General features: G+C 35.3%; 1 protein-coding gene and 1 long non-coding RNA gene across 2 annotated transcripts; both read right to left on the bottom strand.

Annotated features, from left to right (window-relative positions):
- Positions 1–454: 454 nt before the first annotated feature.
- Positions 455–7156, bottom strand: LOC110883839 (ras-related protein Rab7). Its single transcript, XM_022131490.2, has 7 exons — positions 6968–7156; positions 6847–6873; positions 4385–4484; positions 4162–4308; positions 3192–3272; positions 2974–3119; positions 455–723 (listed from the first exon to the last, which is right to left on the bottom strand). The coding sequence occupies exons 1-7, from the start codon at positions 7018–7020 to the stop codon at positions 660–662; spliced, it is 618 nt and encodes a 205-aa protein (XP_021987182.2). The 5' UTR covers positions 7021–7156; the 3' UTR covers positions 455–659.
- Positions 7157–7618: 462 nt separating this feature from the next.
- On the bottom strand, positions 7619–8554 carry LOC118483348. Its single transcript, XR_004870460.1, has 2 exons — positions 8029–8554; positions 7619–7789 (listed from the first exon to the last, which is right to left on the bottom strand). It is a non-coding gene; the product is annotated as an uncharacterized LOC118483348 (long non-coding RNA).
- Positions 8555–19436: the final 10882 nt, after the last annotated feature.

The raw sequence follows: 19436 nt of genomic DNA, 5'->3' as shown, positions 1-19436 counted from the left end.
ATGGGGCTCTCAAAAAGCTTCATCCAAACCACCCATTGTGCATGCTCTAAACTGAATTATCAAATCATTTCCAATTACAAAAACTTTCTTTTTGAATTTACTTTTTAGATCATTATCAAATCCAGATTAGTTAAGCCTTAAAGACTTGATATTTGTTCCATACGTGTAAACGCTTGATCCCCTCCAGGAGGGCCGGGTTTGAAGTTTGAATCCTACCACTGGTCGTTGCCATGGGCGGATGTAATATACAAGGATGGGTAGCACGGGCTACCCCTCAACTTTGTCGGAGGAGTGTAAAATCAGTAAAAAAAAAAATATTTTCTCTCCGTTTTATGTATCGGGATACCCCTGAACAAATATTAGGATACCCTTGTATCCAAAAAAAAAAAGTTTTGGGATACCTCTGAACTTGTCTTCTAGATCCGCCACTGGTCGTTGTCCCGAGTGTCGGATATCATGAAACATGCTTTGGAATATTCATTAAGTGTTTAAATTCATAACAACAAACCAAACAAGCCTTACATTGAGTTTAAGGTTAATGAAAACATTTCAATAAAATCTTGCACAAAATTTCTGATTAAAAGGAAAAGACACAAATGAGAGCCAGCCAGCCTCAAGTATAAAATGCCAAGGATGACGTCAGCAACAACAAACAAGTATTAACACGCACAGCCGCCTCGTTGCTCTGTTTCTGGTACGGCCTCAGGGACACCTTGGAAGTATCTGTTCAATATTAATGCAACACAAAATATTCAATTATTTTATTGTGAGTTAAGTTCGTTTCAAACGGATGGTTCCGGGTCAATCCGACCCAAGCAGACTGAACAGGTATATATAAAGACATATCCAAGATGTGTTTTTGAACGCATTTTGACATGTTACCCTACCCACCTATTTTACCACATCCACATAATATCCTTGGTTTAAAAAAGCACGCTCAAGCGCAAAGCGACCCTAGGCGCAAAGAGGTGCGCCTTGTGCGACATAAGGCGAGCTCTGTACAAAAAGCCAGCTTTTTTGGAAAAAAAATCCCACTGAGGCGGGCGCTTCTTGTACAGGAGTTTTTTGGGCATTAAACTGTCATACATGTAGCTAAAATGGTTGTACATTTAAATGATTTATACGTTAAATCATATATAAACCTTTATTTATAACTATATTTTGGGTTAGGGATGCTAAAAACTAATTTTTTTTGAAAGGTAAAAAAAAAAAAAAAAAAAACCTATATTTTGGGTTAGGGATGCTAAAAACTAATAGGATATATTTGCGCATCGCGTATGAAAAGCCCTCCGCTTTTGCGATTTGTGCTTTGATTTTAGACCTTGTCGCTTTCGTGCGCGTCGCGCTATTTTAAACTAAGATAATATCATACATAGTTGGATCTTGATTTTGCTCACAACACAAAGCAACCCAGTAAAATAACTTTAAAAATAATGATCACAAATTATTGCTATTAACTTATTACTTTATTAGCCCGCTATCTGCAACTAGATATTACCCAAATTATAGTGGTATGCATATATTTGACCAAGATTTTATACTGTTGGTGAAAATTCAAATAATATCCTCAATATCATAGCATTTGTAGTATTTCAAATAACATCCTCGATATCATAGTATTTAATACTCTGCCGGTCCGTACAGAATCACTAGTTGTGACCCAAATCCGATTCAACTTATTACCCACCCAGCCACTCGACAAGCCGATTTTGCCATATGGAATCACTTCTAAGTTAACTGCAAGTTCTACGCTTGTAGTTAACTAACAGTGACTCACCAATAAGGATTATTTGGGGCCCACATATTGGACCGGATATTACATTTCTACCCAGAGTTCCAAACTTAACATCTTTACAGAAGTAGAGTCCACTTTACCTAGCGAAACACAATTGGTATGCAGTAATATTAACAGTTTTAAAATTATTGTTTACCAAAAGAAGGCTATAAAATTACAATCACAATTGATGTAGAGCTAGGATGCTAACTATGCTACTATCTATACGTTGGAATTTCGACCGCTTATGATTTATGAATGGACTGATTTGGGTTATGTTTTAACTCAAATGGGTCAAACCGAATAAATTAGCTAGAAAGTGAGGTTAAACACTTATACGGGTCAAGTGTGTTGAAATTCCCCAAAGTGTATTTTTAATGTATACGTACAGGTAGTAGCACCGTGGCGTAATGTAGTTGTATAACAAATTAACAACAAAATCATTCAAAGCGCTTATAAATAAATTGTAATAATCCTAACTCACATTTATGCATAAAACAAATTCCAAACTGTAGAGACAGAAATTTAAAAGACGATTAGACATATGTATTATGTCATCTACTCATCATCACATGCTCCTTTAACTATTTTCTTCTTCCATCTTACCATCCTTAATTTCTAATTCAAACTGAATCCACTCAAGTTTTGAAGAAAAAGCTAAGAACCGGATTTACTTCTAGCAATTAAATGCATTCTTGGATGATTTAAAATATGGTAAAACTGAAGTAAAAAAAAAAAAGTGGTCCTTATTATAACGAAGTTCAACGATCTGGAAAATCCCTAACACCAATCGCATGGTTATAATTGTTAAGATGTTATAACTCGACAATCCACCCCTAAAGTTTCTCACCTAAATTATAGAGAATCTGGGTCCATATAAAATATTTCAAGACGGCAATATAAATCATAAACTAGTCCTCACATGTTTCTTTTTCTTATTGTTCTACTAAATTTTACATCAGTCGCATGTTTTGATGCTTCTTTTTAAAAAGTTAACCACTTCATAAAGCATAAATCTAATATTTTTAACCTACACAGCTTGTCAACCAGACTTTTCTTGACCTATATGATCATAAAAGCAATAACATATGCTTCATAAAATCCATCAATATAGACAATAAAAAAAGAACCGTGAACACACACACACATATGCGTTAAAAAAACACACACGTGTATGCGAGTGTTGAATGTGAACTTACATGTCCTGCTCATGCTCGTTTGCCATTGCAGTTCTAGCAATAGACAAGAATGCAGCATCCACATTATGATCTTCTTTTGCAGATGTCTCAAAATAAGGTATATTCCCTTTCGCAGCACACCATTCCTTCGCCTTCTTCTCGGAAACCTAAGTTCAAATTATTTTTAGTAAATTGTAGATAATTACAAGTTAAAGAGGGAATTACTTTAGGAAACTTACAACTCGGCTGTTTCCCCCATCGATATCGATCTTGTTACCAAGTAATATAAAAGGAAAATTATCAGGGTCTGGTGGGTTTGCCTGAAAATAACAGAAAGAATAATGTTAAAAAGTACAAGCAACAGATTTTAGCTCTAACTTAAGAACAGTTTAAAAACATACATCTAGTTCAAGATAAACAGTTAACTAGGGTTGTAAACGAACCGAACGTTCAGCGAACAGATCGTGAACCGTTTGGCGGGAAGTTCGTTTATGTTCGTTCGATTAGCTTAACGAACGAACACGAACAAAAAATTTCGTTCGGTTAGCTTAGCGAACGAACACGAACATAGGTCTCGTTCGTTCGACTGCGTTCGTGAACGTTCGGTTACGTTCGTCCGTGTTCGTTTGATTGTATTAAAAAATAATAAATAATAAACCTTTTATCTAAACATATTGAAAACTTGAAACCCTATTTTTTTTCTAAGTTAGCTAAAATTTGGACATGCTAACACATTTTTTTGGGATAATTATGTCTAAGTTAGTTAAAGTTGATTCATCGTTTGGTGGTGTATTAGACTTCTTGTGTTTTGATTTTTCATTTGATGGTCGTATTTAACTACTTATATCCAATGTTTAAGGATAACAATATTTTTATTTTTTTATTTTCAAGTTAAATGTTCGTTTGCGTTCTTTTTTATTTGCTTGCTTGCGTTCATTTGTGTTCAAGACCAGTGTTCACGAACTGTTCGTGAACAACTGAATTTCCTTAACGAACGAACATAAACATAAACTTATGTTCGGTATACGTTCGTGAACAGTCCACGAACATGTTAATTTCCTTAACGAACGAACACGAACATGGCCTTGTTCGTGTTCGTTCGGTTCGTTTACAGCCCTACAGTTAACACCTAAAAACGGTTTGTAAAGAAACAAAAACAAGACCAGTATTAGCACAAAATTTAAAAAAAAAAAAAAAAAACTTATATACCTGTTTGAGAAATTCCTCATGCCAATTGTCAAGTGTGTCGAAAGATCGCATCACGTTTACGTCATACACGAGAACACAGCAATCTGCCCCGCGATAAAATGCAACACCAAGGCTTTGAAACCTCTCCTGCCCCGCAGTGTCCCAAATCTTGCAAATTAAAATTTATAATCGATCAATAAATTATACTTCTAAAACAATCAACATCAACCACAAAATAACTCACTTGTAAAGTGACAAGCCTGTCGTCTATTTGCAATTCTTTGGTTACAAAATCAGCTCCTATTGTAGCTTTGTATTGCTGACTGAATTTCTTATGCACATACCTTAGAACCAGTTAATAGATCACATTAACCAGCGGATGCAAGTATTATGATATCATATCCAAATATATTTCGCGCTGAACATAGATTGTCCGGTTTGTGTGGTTTCACACACTAGGTTTCGAAGAGGATGAACATAAACATATTCAGAATATATATATATATATATATATATATATATATATATATATATATATATATATATATATATATATATATATAGAAAACCCACTTTAATTTAGAAAACCCGGGAAACTCAAAGCTCCCGATGTTTTTTTTCTTGAAAAAATTTACACATGTTATATACATGTTTTTAAGGGTTTTGGGCAAAAAAAATCAAAAAAGCGCCGAGTAGATATTTTTAAAAAAAATAAACAAGTTTTGGTGTAACACATGTTACAAATATGTCAGATGAATGTAACATGTGTTACACCAAAACTTGTTTATTTTTTTTAAAAATATCTACTCGGCGCTTTTTTGATTTTTTTTGCCCAAAACCCTTAAAAGCATGTATATAACATGTGTAAATTTTTTCAAGAAAAAAAACATCGGGAGCTTTGAGTTTCCCGGGTTTTCTAAATTAAAGTGGGTTTTCTATACATCCTTCCCCTATATATATATATATATATATATATATATATATATATATATATATATATATATGCATGTTCAGGTTTCAGAATGAAGCGATAAATTCAACATAATTAAAACAACAAAAGCCAAGTTGGCATCAGCTCTGTAAAAAATTGACCTAAATCAGCAGATTTTGTTACTCAAATTTGTAAACAAAATTAATTAACAGAAATACATGAGCAGACTCAGATTCAGATCTCAGAATAAAACGATAAATTCAACACAATTTAAAGAGCAACTCAGCATCAATTCGGTAAAAATTGACCTAAATCAGCAGACTCCGATACTCAACTTTATAGACAAAATTAACAAAAATTACATAAGTAGATTCAGATTTCAGAATAAAGCGATAAATTCAACATAACTTAAAGTCTTAAACAACAAAAAGCAACTCGGCATCAATTCAGTAAAAGTTGACCTACACCAGTAGATTCCAATGCTCAGCTTTATAAACAAAATTAACTGAAACTACATGAACAGATTCAGATTCAGATTTATTCAACATAACGTAAAACAATAAAAAGCAACCGGGCATCATAAATCAGCAGATTCCAATACTCAACTTCATAAACAAAATTAACAGAAATTATATGAGCAGATTCAGATTTCAGAACAAAGCAATAACTTCAACATTATTATTTTAACAGCAAAAAGCAACTCAGCATCAATTCGGTAAGTTGACCTAAATCAGCAGATTCCGATACTCAACTTTACAAACAAAAGTAACATAAATTACATGAGTAGATTCAGATTCCACAATAAACCGATAAATCCAACATTTTACAAACAACAAAAAGCAACTCAGAAACAATTCCGTTAAAGTCGACCTAAATCAGCATATTCTGATACTCAACTTTATAAAGAAAGTTAACATAAATCACATGAGCAGATTCAGATTTTAGAAAAACGCAATAAATTCAACATAATTGAAACAACATTAAGCAACTCTGTATCATTTCCGTAAAATTTGACCTAAATCAGCAGATTCCAATACTCAACTTCATAAACAAAATTTAAGATAATTTACAGATTCATATTTCAGAATAAAGCGATAACTTCAACACAGTTTAAACAACAAAAAGCAACTCAGCATCAATTCAGTAAAAGTTGACCTAAATCAGCGGATTCCAATACTCAACTTCATAACAAAACTAACAGAAATTACATTAGCATATTCAGATATCAGAACAAAGTTAATTTAAACAACAAAAATGAATCTCAGCATCAATTTGGTAAAAGTTGACCTAAATCAGCAGAAATCTTTACTCAGCATATTCAGAACATAATTCACAACAAATTACATTAGCAGATTCAGATTTCAGAACAACGCGATAACTTAAACACGATTTAAACAACAAAAAGCAATGCATCAATTTGGTAAATGTTAACCTAAATCAGCAGATTCCGATACTCTCAGCATTATAAACAATTACATATTTACATTAGCATATTCAGATTCAGATTTCAGAATAAAGCTACAAATGCAACACAATTCAAACAACAAAAAGCAACTCAGCATCAATTTGGTTAAAGTTGACCTAAATCAGCAGATTCCGATACTCAACTTTATAAACAATTACATTCAGATTCAGATTTCAGGATAAAGCTATAATAAACTCAACACAATTTAGCATCAATTTCATAAAAGTTAACCTAAATCAATTCAACTTTACAAACAAAAATCACACAAATTAACTCCAAACAATCACAATATTCAGTAGGAACAGGATACTGGTTCATCAGTGACGTCTTACCAACCCTGAAAACCACACAAAACTAAAGTCAAAATCACAAAAAAACAAAAATAATAAAGTCAAATCGAAACCCTAATTTGAGACACTGAACGTACGTACCCGCTGTCTCCGAGAACAATAACCTTGAGCAAAGTTCTTCTTCGCAAAGACATGGCGAAAGAAGAAACTGTAAACGATTTGAAATCTAGAGAGAGAGAGAGATTGGGATCAACAGTGCAGGAGAAAAAGGGGCGCCAATTTCGATCTGTATGTATTTCTGTCAGATTTTTTTTATGAAATGAAAATGGTGGTGATATTAGGCCCATTCTATACACACCCCCCTCCTTCCTGATTACACCCCCCCTTGTGAGAGGAAAACTGTCGGTCCCACGCAGGCCCCACCTGTAAATATGTGAGAGGAGGGGGGTGAAAAAAGTAAATAGGGGGTGTAGAAAGTAGCACCCTGATATTATTGAGGTCGGTTAGCAGTGAAAGTACAAGTTGTGATGCGTGATGTACAAGTTGTTGTGTGGTGAATGTTGATCTGGAAGAGGTGTTTGCCGTTTTGAGCCGGGGACCAGATGACCGACGGTTTATGCTTTATACCGTCGTCTAGATGCTAGGTAGGGTGTTTTGTGCTTTACATAACATAATGTTAGGTTTGTTATTGAAAATTAGAGAAAAAAACTAAGTAAGAGTTTTCACGCGTTGCGACGGGAATTTAGTCGTCGTCGGTTTGATTTCTTACGATACTAATACGATACCCAGTCGTAGCAATAAAAAGAGTCATTGTATACCCCAAAGGATAGTGATACGTGTTTTACATTGATCAACATTGTAAAAACGAATATTACTAAGGTGTTTTTTGTTTTTTCAGAGGTAAAACGTCTACAGTCTGCGAACCATATCTGTAGCTGAAGAGGTGAACCAAACCTCTGCACTCTGCAATAAAAAGATTGTTTTTTTAACTTCTGTAAGCATGAATAACAATAAAAAAACAACATAATAGGCATGAATAACAATAAAAAATTCTAATAACAAACACACAAATTTAGCAAACTACAAACAAATTTATGAAATTTAACACCAAAAAACTCAAAAGTAACACCAAAATTCAGCAACAAACCACAAAATTTCTGAAATTTAACACCCAAAAAACTGAAAATTAACACAACACATACCTTAAGGAGGAGAGGAGTGAGCTATAACAGTTGTTGCTTGTTGTTGAGGGAGAAAGGGGTGGTCGACGAGTTCTGTTGAAGGAGGAGGGGTGGTCGACGGCGTCGGTTGAGGAGAGGAGTGGAGGTGACGGCGACGCTGTGGAGGTTGGCGAAGTGGTCGACGCTGTGGAGGTCGCGGAGTGGGCGGCGATGTGGAGGTGGCGGCTGGGAGGAGTAAGGGGTGGAGGAGAAGGTGCTAGGGGTTGTGTGGGAGGAGGAGCATCTGTGTTTTGAGAATATGGCAAAGGAGAAAAAGAGGTTAGAAGAGTAGAGTTCACATCTGCACCAAAAAGAGGACGCGCAGACCTTTTTTAATGAAAGGTCTTCGAGAAAACAAACAGTCTTCAAACTCAAAGGTCTGCGTGTGGTCTGCGCGACGGAAGCTCTTATTGGAAAAACAAACAACCCTTAACAGTTCACATTGTATTGATACTGATATTGATCTTGTTCGAACGGAATTGCCGTCATACCGATATTGTTGAGACGGAATTAGTTTGGTTGGTCATGCTTTTTGTACCATACTCACACCCGTTATAACTTACGATCCCAAAAACACTTTGTTGTGAATAAAACTTCATTTTCATTGAGATATATATATTTGAATAAAAATAAGCACATCGCAATCTGTGTATCAGTACCGGATTTAATAGTACCGACCTTGGTTTTAAAAAGAGAGAGACGCACAAAAGCGACGAGGTCTAAAACCGAGGCGTAAAGCGCAAAAACGGTGGGCTTTTCATACCCGAGGCGCAAAGTGATTATATATATATATATATATATATCCTATAAGTTTTTAGCATCTCTTATCCAAATTATAGCTATAAATAAGGTTTAGAGTAAACTTCCGTTTTGCTCCCTGTGGTTTGGTCACTTTAACGGTTTTGCCCCAAACCTTTAAAAATAGCCATTTTCATCCAATAGTTTGCTATGGTTTTTCCATTTTGCTCCCCGCCTCTAACTCCATCCAAATTGTCTGTTTTTACATTTTGCTCCCCGCGGGGAGCAAAATGGAAAACCCATAGCAAACTATTGGAGGAAAAATAGCTATTTTAAAGGTTTGGGGCAAAACCGTTAAAGTGACCAAACCAAAGGGAGCAAAACAGAAGTTTACTCTAAGGTTTATATATGGTTTTACCCATAAGTACAAGGTAAAAAACCTATTGTACAACATTGATGCTTAAAAACAACATAAAACTACCCTGTGTAGATGAGGCGCGCCTCAGGCCAAAAAACCCTCTAAAAATGCGCTTTTTGGGGCTTTTTGTAAAAAGCGCGCCTCAGGCTACCTAAGGCGCCAAGGCTTGCGCCTTGATGCGCCTCGCGCCTTTTAAATTCCAAGTACCGACACGAACATCGATATTGTTTAGTCGAAATCCACGTGGTATCGATATTCTTGGTAAGGTATCGGTTTCGATCGTCATGGTACTTGTACAATACTAACACTCGCAATAGCTTACAATATAAAAAAGATATGTAAGATTAAATATATTTATTTTATATTTAATCTAGTAGCCATTATAATCATTTACATTATATGAATCAAAATATATAACAATCCTATTAAATAATTAGTTGGTAATTATTGATGGGCCTAATTACCCTTATTAACTAATTAGGGTTTCCTCCTGGGTGTATATATAAGGAGAATAATGTGGAGGTTAAAGGGTTAGACAATTTCATAAACCCTAATAGCACATAACATCAATCTCGCCCCCCTCTCCATAACCGATTCCTTTGTCGGTTTCTTATCATCACCATCATTAGATTGCACCCTAAGGAGGAACCAGACCAAGATGACAATCATGTCAAAACTTATTGCTGTGTCTCCATCTGGATTCTCTGTTGGCCTGTACTGCTGCAATCAGGTATGTTTTCATGTTTTCCATTATGCCTAAAACAGAACTGATCAACATGTGGTATCAGAGCATATGTTGATTAGTCAGTTCTGTTTTCGTATCCATCAATTCTGGGATAGAAATCTGGAAAACGGAATTTTGATAACTTAATAAACCTAAAAGCCGGTTTCGAGTCATAAAGATCTACTCGAGATCATTGTTTCGAGGAAAAGAACTTGTTTTAAATATCTCGAAATCAAAACGTGTAAGCTTATTACCGAAATCTGTTTAGAAAAGCCTTAAAATTCAGGTTTCGGGTTCCAGAATTATTATTTTATTTATTAGGGTTCTTCATGTTCTTAGTGAAATTCGAATAAATTCCCTTATTTTGGAATGAATTAAGGATTAGAAGGTGTTTTTCCTGTATTTGATTAATTTTTATCCCTTAAGATTTCGAAAAATCTGTTAATGTTATTAGATATAATTTTCGAAATTATCGGATAAATATAAAATATCTTTTAAAACAGGAAATAATATATACCAAATCCCTTAAAATTCGAATTTCAAACTTATCACACTAACAGCTGTTAACAGGAGTTTCGAGATCATTTGTTTAACGACTCGAGACCATAAGGTCTCTACTCGAGACCATAAGGACTCTACTCGAAATCATAAGTGTTCTCAAATGTTTACAACTCGAGACAACGATTTTGACTCGGGATCATAAGGTCTCGACTTGAGACCACTGAGGTTTCGACTAAGGGCTTAAATCTGCATAACTCGAGACAAAGGTCTCGACTCGAGACCATAAAGATCACAACTCGAGACCATGGTTGCGACTCGAGACCTCATAAGGAGTAGAGATCTCATAATTCACAGCAGCCGAGACCATGATTACGACTCGAGACACTGAGGTTGCGACTCGAGACCATTAATGAGTCGAGACCTCATAATGTTATAAGCTGAGTCGAAACTTGACTTGAGACCTCATAACTGACTCGAGATCTCATAACTCATTCGAGATCTCACTCGAAACCTCATTATTTTAGGCTGTTTAATGTGAACTAAGATTTAGCTCGGGGCTCCGCCCCGAACCCCGTGCTAACAGGTGGTTTGCTATTAAATGATTGGTTTTTGTAATTACTTAGTTAATAAATGAGGATCAAATAATGTTTTACAAAACCAAAATGGCTTAACTTGAATGAGCTTCTGATGTATCACTTCTGGCCAAAGCTGTTTTGATGCATCTACTTATCGTTCAAGTATTACGAAAGCTATGTTAAGTGTGCATCATAAACATGAATGTCTTAATATCTGGCCAAAGCTGATTTAATTCCTTCATAGATGGCATACTTAACAAGTGCATAACTAAAGTGATTGTCTCAATTTCTGGCCAAAGCTGATTTGTTACAGACACTTTGCACACATGCTTAAATGATTACACTTCTGGCCAAAGCTGTTTTGTCTTCGTTTAAGTAGAACTTTAAGTAGTCTATTATTTTGATGTTAGTAATAGACATATCACAACCTCTTCACACAATGATCCTTATATTAATGATCCTCAATTGATTTTTATGATCATTTCGTCTGCCTTATTCTTAGTACCCATAATTTTACTCACTATAATTTTCTTCCATAAATCTATATCTCATCCACTCTAATTCCTAAATCTAATATGTTTTTGCTTAAAGTTTCTATAAGAATTAGCTCTTAAGTTAAATCCTTGATTATCTCTTAAGACACGATGATCCTATTGCTCTCTTCTGATAAAGCACTACAGAAGAAAAGTACAGCATGATGAATATGACAAATCAAACATAATGTCTCTTATGATAATCAAGAACTCTGTAACATAAGTGCTGTCACTAAAAGGTTATTCCAGATTAGGTCTTTCCTAAGACTAATCTATTATTGTGGAATAATCACAAGAGCTCCTAAGATGCATGCCTTCATTTAACATTATAAACTATAAAGCTAAGTGGTATATGTGAATACATAACAATGTACAATACCATGACCCATAAAGTTAAGGGCTTACACATGGAAATAAGTATACTTTTCCAGTACATTACATACTAAGATTTTCACTTGTACAATTTGATGCCTTATAAATCAACTATAACACTCAAAAATACCAAAGTATAACGAGTGTGTTGATAAGCAACATATGTACATAGAAAAATGTTTGAAACTGGAAAATAGGATGTTATTCACCTTACAACCACTAAAACCTTAAGAGAGGATTGTTCTAAGGTCCATAGACAAATTACAAGTGCTAATCCCAACGTTAAGGTTCTTCAAGGGAAAATCTCACTTCATGATTATGTCATTAGACTAGGCATAAGCAACGAGACTATCCATTATTCTAAAGAACAGTTGGATAAATTAATTAGATAGTAACTTACTAATGATATTTAAGTCTGATAATTCTTTAATATTCCTATTAACACATGATTAGTTGACTCTAGTTTTTAAACGTTTCCTTACCATAAGTCAACAAATAACTAACATGAGAGTTGGTGACAAAATTAATTGTTAAGGCTATAAGAACCATAATAAGCAGTCTTCTAACAACGCCTTTCGATACTTTATATATTCTGAAGATTAATCAGAATATAGTATCATGATTAAGCAATGTTATGAAGGTTGTGAGGTTTGCATAGTCAACATAAAGTCACACTTATCTTAAACTCTCCTCTTATTTGTTCTAAATATCTGGATAGAAACATTACTAAGATGAAACTAGATGATACCTTACTTTTTTATGTAAAAATAGTTAACAAAATGAAATGAACGTGAGTTAAGTTAACAAAACTATGGTTTCCTTAATTTACCTTAGGACCCTTCTACTTTTGTCCGAATCGCAATTATCGCCCGACAGGTGGGAGTATAAATCAATGTTGCTACGTCATCTCCTCCGCCATTCGACTTCATGTTTAGTTTTCCCTCATTAACGACTTTACCTGCTGCTCTCACTTCGTATCCTTGACGTTCGCACTAACACTAATCGGTACAATTATCAACTCTTAATCAATACCGTTGATAGCTTATGTCGTTGTCACGTTACTATTTATCGTCGTTTTCGTCCTCTACTTGGACGTTTTTATGTATCGCTATGTTATGCATTTATGTTATGTTTTATTGTTGTTTCATGTTGCTGCAGTTTCACATCATCACTCATCACGGCTTACCTTCCCCATAGTTTATGTGACGTGGGTATCGTCTCACTTTTCCATAGACCGACCCTTCTCCCATAAATATGGATATAGGTACTGCCACTATTTAGTCGCACCCTTTTGGGGTTCGAGACTCATACAATGGTTGTTTGTGGTTTGGTTGTGGTTATTTAATTGGTAAGTTGGTTTGAGTCGTCAATCATGATTGAATAACGAGGTGGATGAAAATTTGATAGAGACATGGTGGATACGCCGCTGGTACTTCCTATATATAAGTGTGTCTGTCAAATTTTCAAAAGCAGCGTTAGACTAATCATAAGTGTTTTAGTTAGTTTGTTTTGGTTTTGTGATTGGAGATTCAAATTCTATGATTTCGCTCATTCAACTCAAATTGTGGCATGTTATGAGAATTTTTTCAAGATCCCAAGTTGTGACACGGATTGCGGTTGGGCATCACATATATACCTCACAGCTCAGTTGCAAACTCTCTCGCGTTACAAGTCATCTTGGGGACGTGAATTTCTCTTTAGCTACAATGCATCTTTCATACGCCAATCTTGGGCTTCGAGATCGTAATGGTCAAAGAGTCTACGATTGGCTACCTAATACATAATGGTTAACGCTTTTCATTACTGCATCTTTGGCAATTAAGAGCGATTCCTTAGTTGGGTATATAACCCTTGTCAGGAACGCTACCGCCTCTATAAGTCTACACCTCTTGATATGACATAGTTTGACCGTATACTCAGTAACATTAGAACGGGTGTTTAACACTAGTCACCTGACCTTTCTAAGGGACATTCCGATCCTAAGACTCGAGTTCCTAATGATATTACCGAATCAAATCGATATCGTTTAAGTCTGTGGAAGACCCTACACTTCATCCTATACGAGCAATTTCCTCTTAATTTCGAGACGAAATTTCCAAAAGTTGGGGAGACTGTAACATCCGTCAAAATTGGGCCTCCGAAATCCGACCCGGATTTACGAACTGGATTCTAAACGAATTATTAAATATAAATGAAGAATTTTTTTTTTTTATTTATTCTGGTGATAATACGCATAACGTTAAACAAGTTCGGGTTTAAAATGTTGGTTTTATAAATAAACTTATGTTAGATCCATTAGATAATATAAGGGAATGGAATCTCCGTTATTTGCTATTTCTAACAATGATGTAATTAATATAACTAGAGGTTTGAAAATAAAAAGGATTTAACAGAGGCTAGATAATTTGAAAAAAAACAAATCAAGTTTTAAATAATATTTGGCAAAAGCTTCATAATGCAGACGTCCCCTTACTTCCCTGGCCATCAAACTTCCGGCCGTTCACGTCCCTCGTTTCGGTTTCTTTTATTTTCTTTTGACCAAATAAACTGCCATTAAACTCGGAGGATAATCTCTAATCACTTTCTAATCGTGACTGATCCCTTAATCACAAAATCAAGGACCAATACTCCGAACTGACGAGACCCGGTGTAACCAAGGTTGTCATGATCTCGTTAACGACCTCAATCATATGAATTGCGACGTCGGAATCACCTCTCGAACCTTTCCGCACCCGGTACCATCTTTCTAATTTCACAAAACTATAGTTCTGCAATTGAATGAACCCCGCCTGATCCGTCGAAGCTCCGGCAATCTTGACTTTCCGTCCATCCTGGCACGTACCGGTAAGTTAATCTGTGCGTTTTGTTTCTTTCAAATCCGATCAAAAGTCCTTTATTTCTGGTCGATCCACTAACAATTAATGGTTCGATTTTGGACAAATATGGCTAGTGTTCCAGTAGACTTTGATTTGGGAAATTGGGATAATGAATTTGTATGTTAAGTATAGTTTTGGATTAGTAAATTTCGCAAGTTATAAAAAAAAAAAAAAAAAAAAAAAAAAAAAAACCCAGCCCAACTGGTTCATCTATTTTGTTACTAAATGAAATTTTGACATCTTCAAAAAATATCTGAATTTCTATTATATATATATATATTTTTGAACCTGCCTCAATTCTGAACGAGTTACTAAACTCAATATTATAAACTTAATGACCCATCTTAAACTAATAGCTTATCCTTTTATTTAACAAATGTTCGTGAAATAATATTATAAAGCAGAAGGTTTTAAAGATTATATTTTATGGTCTTTTGGAAAATGAATTTTATAATGTATAAAATTTTAACTCTACGTCGTTAATTTTGTATCAATAGATAGCTTTACAAGATTCATGTAAATAACAAATTGGTTTAGTAAAGGAACTGATTTTGGGTACTTATATAGTATATTCTTAAAAAGGTAATGCATAATATTATTACCATAATTTTTGAGTGTCACATGTGTTAGTAAATGAGGTACAATAGTTTAAGATAAAAAGAACACAATATATTTGATTACAAAATAAGTGGAATGGAAAATTAAATCACAATTTATTATGGAGCTTGCAATGGTTTATCCAACCTGTGAATTGGTATAATGTTTTTATTTATTTTCTTTGTATATTTTTTTTATCAATCAAGTTAAAATGATTTTGAAATGTTTGGTTGAAAGCAAATAAATCGGTCCCGTATATCTCAATTAGTTTTACATAAATTCGATAAAATTAAATTAACATACAAATATAATGCATTGACCCAAATCAATATAATGCATTGACCCAAATCAAGAACCCAAATCGCTTGTCTCATTATATCGTTCCTTTTCATTCAGAAATTTGTTATATCTATTTTAGGGTGATTGGGTCATTTGAATTACCTCGTATACTTGTGCGGAAATTCTCGTGGATCATTTCTGTCACACCCCGATTTCCACGTGTTTCACCGGTGGGCCCGGTGGGGGATTACCGTGACGATGTTGGCAACAATATAGTCAAACCACACAATTATATAAATGCACAGCGGAAGCTTAAAGATAAATATATACTTCAACCTCTGGTTGTAATATCAAATGTATTACAGAAGTCGAGTATATCCACAGCGGATCAAAATAATAATAAAATATTGTTCATTCAGATACAGCATCGAGTTTGCAAGACTATTCGTGATGCTTAGGAAGCTAATACCAGCCAAGTTCGTATAGTACCTGCACTTAATCTTTTGGGGAAAATACGTCAGTTTACACTGGTAAATACATTCAACTGACACATTTGAAAATGTTTATTAAAATTGATTTGAATGCACAAGGCACAAACTCTTTTATAACTTGGGAAAATTATTAAAATCTTGTGAACGTTTTATATGTTCTTTTATGCGTTCAGTAGCCCGGGTCGTGCCGGGTTAAAGATTTATAGACACACCACATTGCGTAAAACCGTAGTATAAAAACCAACGGCTACGTCTTTTAATTTAATGTCGACAATGTATACCGGGTGTACGCCTACACCGGGATGTCGATGGTCGTGGCCATTTCGTAAAATGATGCCAAGGATATCCGGGACAACGGTCATTAAACCCCCCAAAGGCTTTTAAGAAACAAAACTGTTTAAATGGGCCGATCATATTATTTAATTAACCACCTAAGCGATGGAAAAATATAATGCTCAATCAAGCGGTATTAACATACCGTAACCCAAGCCCGTATAAGGGAAATAAGTTAAAGTATTTACCTTTGCAAGTATTATTCCTTAATTTGATTAAATCACCGATAGCTTTTACTGGGGCTCCTAATCTGGAACGAAGGTTTTAATTAACCTCTTAGAATCCTAACGGGTCTTTTATATTGGCCGTAGCCTAGACCGGTTGGTTCTGGAATATAAATATGGTTTAATCGCGCGAAAAGGCGAAAACCGGGAATGGAATGTGATTCCGCCCAAACAAGTTCAGAGACTTGTTTTATATGGGTTCAAGGTTCACACTCTGGATTTTGGGGTCAAAATAATATAGTTTGACCCGTATCGGCTAATTTATGAAAACTAGTTTCATAAGACGAACCGTGCGCGCAATAGGCGAAACGGTTAACCATGAGAGTCTTACGCTTATTTCCTAAGTCAATATGCCTTAAAGAGGTTGTGGTATCAGTAGGATACCTTCCGTGATGCCCGTAACGAGTTTAAGTTAATATTATGCCCCGTAGGGGCTTTTCGGTCATTTTAAAGACTTTTAAAGGGCTTTTCGAGTTCTACAGGAAATCTGAGTTTCCCGAACAGTTTATAAAGTCTAAAATACTTAATTTATTATTTAAAATCAGTGGCAACTGGAATCGGGTCAAAAGACCTTGTAGAACTCTCGTTTTGGCCGAAAAGGGCATATTCGGTATTTACCGAACCGTAGCCATAACCGCAGGTTATGAGCAAGGTAAAAATTTTTAAAAATATTTAAAATTCCAAAAATATTACTTTATAACAGTGGGTAAAAGTTTTGGTGACGAAATCTTGGTTTAGATAGGCGTTATGCTAATTGCGCCGTTTATTACAAAAGTTTCTTATAAGTGCGCTATTTAGCATAACTCTCATTCTAGACCTCGGATTGACGTGAAACTTTAAGGACATGCTTATAATTTAGTAAGCAAGGTTCTGGTCCATTCACGTGTCCGAAATACTCGTTTTATTTTCAAAAGGCCGTTACGGTCAACTTTTAGGCGATTAACGGAAATGCGTAAAAGACTCGGACAATTCGTGAACCGATCACAGAGGTCTATACCATCATGTAACCTGGTCCTAAGAGAGTCCTACGGCATATCTATACCTCACTAAAACGGGTCAGAACTGAAGTCAAAGCAAAAGTCAAACTTTTGCGACATTCGGCTCCGAACCGGGTCAATATAGCAAATGGTCGATTCAAACGAGCGCAAACAAGTTTACATACTTATTATCATGTTTTATGATTGTCAAAACAGGTTTCATAGCATATACATTACAGATTATGTACAAAATGGCAAAACGACTTTCTGTTGACTTTTTAAGTGCGCGTTTGACTCGATATTTGACATAGTTGGAGTGGTGATCAGAGGAAACCCTTTTAGGGGTTTATTACCCACATAAATAGAAACTCAAAATTACTTTTGATTCGACAATTCACTGGACCATTTGTGAATTATCGTTATGACAACCGTTAGTTACGACGGTTGAGTTTATAAGCTAAATCTATGGAAATATAAGACCAAAATGGATTTGAACGACTTACAGAAGTTGTATCTTGCTTAGAGAGCAGAGAAGAATGCTTGAGAGCTTTAGAATGATCAGTAGTTGAGTGTTTGAGTTGTGTGAATGTTATGAGCCAAATGTGGCTATTTATAGTGCAACAAAGCCCTCAAGATCATCACACAACACCCTACACTGATCATGGATGATGGGCAGGTGTCCCATAGAGCTATGGGTCGAGTAGGGGGTGCCCATGCTTCATTAATTGGTGTTTTGATCGTTCACAAGCTCAAAAGGCATAAGAATACAAGGTTTCTGCATCTGGGAGTCCCACGCGGCCCGCATGGAAGTTCCCATGCATTTGTACGCGGGTCGCCTGAGATCCAAATATCAGGCGAGTAAAAGAGGTGGCTCGCGGCCCGCCTCAACTTAACCCGAAACTTCACGCGGGCCGCGAGAGGTTAGATTTCCAGAAATTTTAAATCTTTTGTAATGATTATCAGAATCTGGCAATTAATAATGAAATCTTTCGTAATGATTTACCTGACCTTTCGGGTTTGAAGGGGTAACTTTGCGGTTTGGCCCTCGGTTAATTACAACTAAGGACCTCGTGTTATTTACCCGCGTTGTTAAGTCCCCGGTTAGTTTATTAATTATTCAGAAAGCCTTAACTTTCATTATTGACGCTTTTAACCCTTCTCATACGAATTTGATTATAACTTTCTCGTTTTAAAACGGAACTTCGCGGAATTTATACAATATGTTCTAGTGAGCGTATAATACTGTTACAAAGCCTCGGGAGCGTTAAAGGGTCACTCAGAGGTATTATTAAACATGTTGACACAGTTAACCCCTGTAGCTTGTAATCTCTCACTTTCTTCCGCATTTCGCTTCCGTACGATCCATGATTTATTCGTTTGAAGGTACAAGCACCATTTAGGGTTACTATACAGTATATTTACCCTTGTTTGACATTTATAACCCTCGAATTTATATACTTTCAAGGTTTGTCAATATTAGTCCTTTATTTAATATCAATGCCACGTGTAATCAAATGACACGTGTTAACACATTATTGGACACAAAAATTCGAGGTGTTACAATTTCTTCGCAACCTGTGAGTAGATTCGACTTTTTCCCCCTTTATGCCATTAACTCTTTTTGGAGTGTATCTCGTGCTTGATTTCAAATTTATTATTAAAACTGATAACATGCTATTCGATGTGGTTCTATGTGTCACTTGTTGCTAATTTCTATTGTTTCTCTATACCTGCATCTATGTGTTACTCGCT

Source organism: Helianthus annuus, chromosome 10, assembly GCF_002127325.2.
Source record: "Helianthus annuus cultivar XRQ/B chromosome 10, HanXRQr2.0-SUNRISE, whole genome shotgun sequence".
In the NCBI taxonomy this organism is placed as follows: Eukaryota; Viridiplantae; Streptophyta; class Magnoliopsida; order Asterales; family Asteraceae; genus Helianthus; species Helianthus annuus.
Note: the sequence above shows the minus strand (reverse complement) of the source record. Positions and strands in the feature narration are given on the sequence as shown.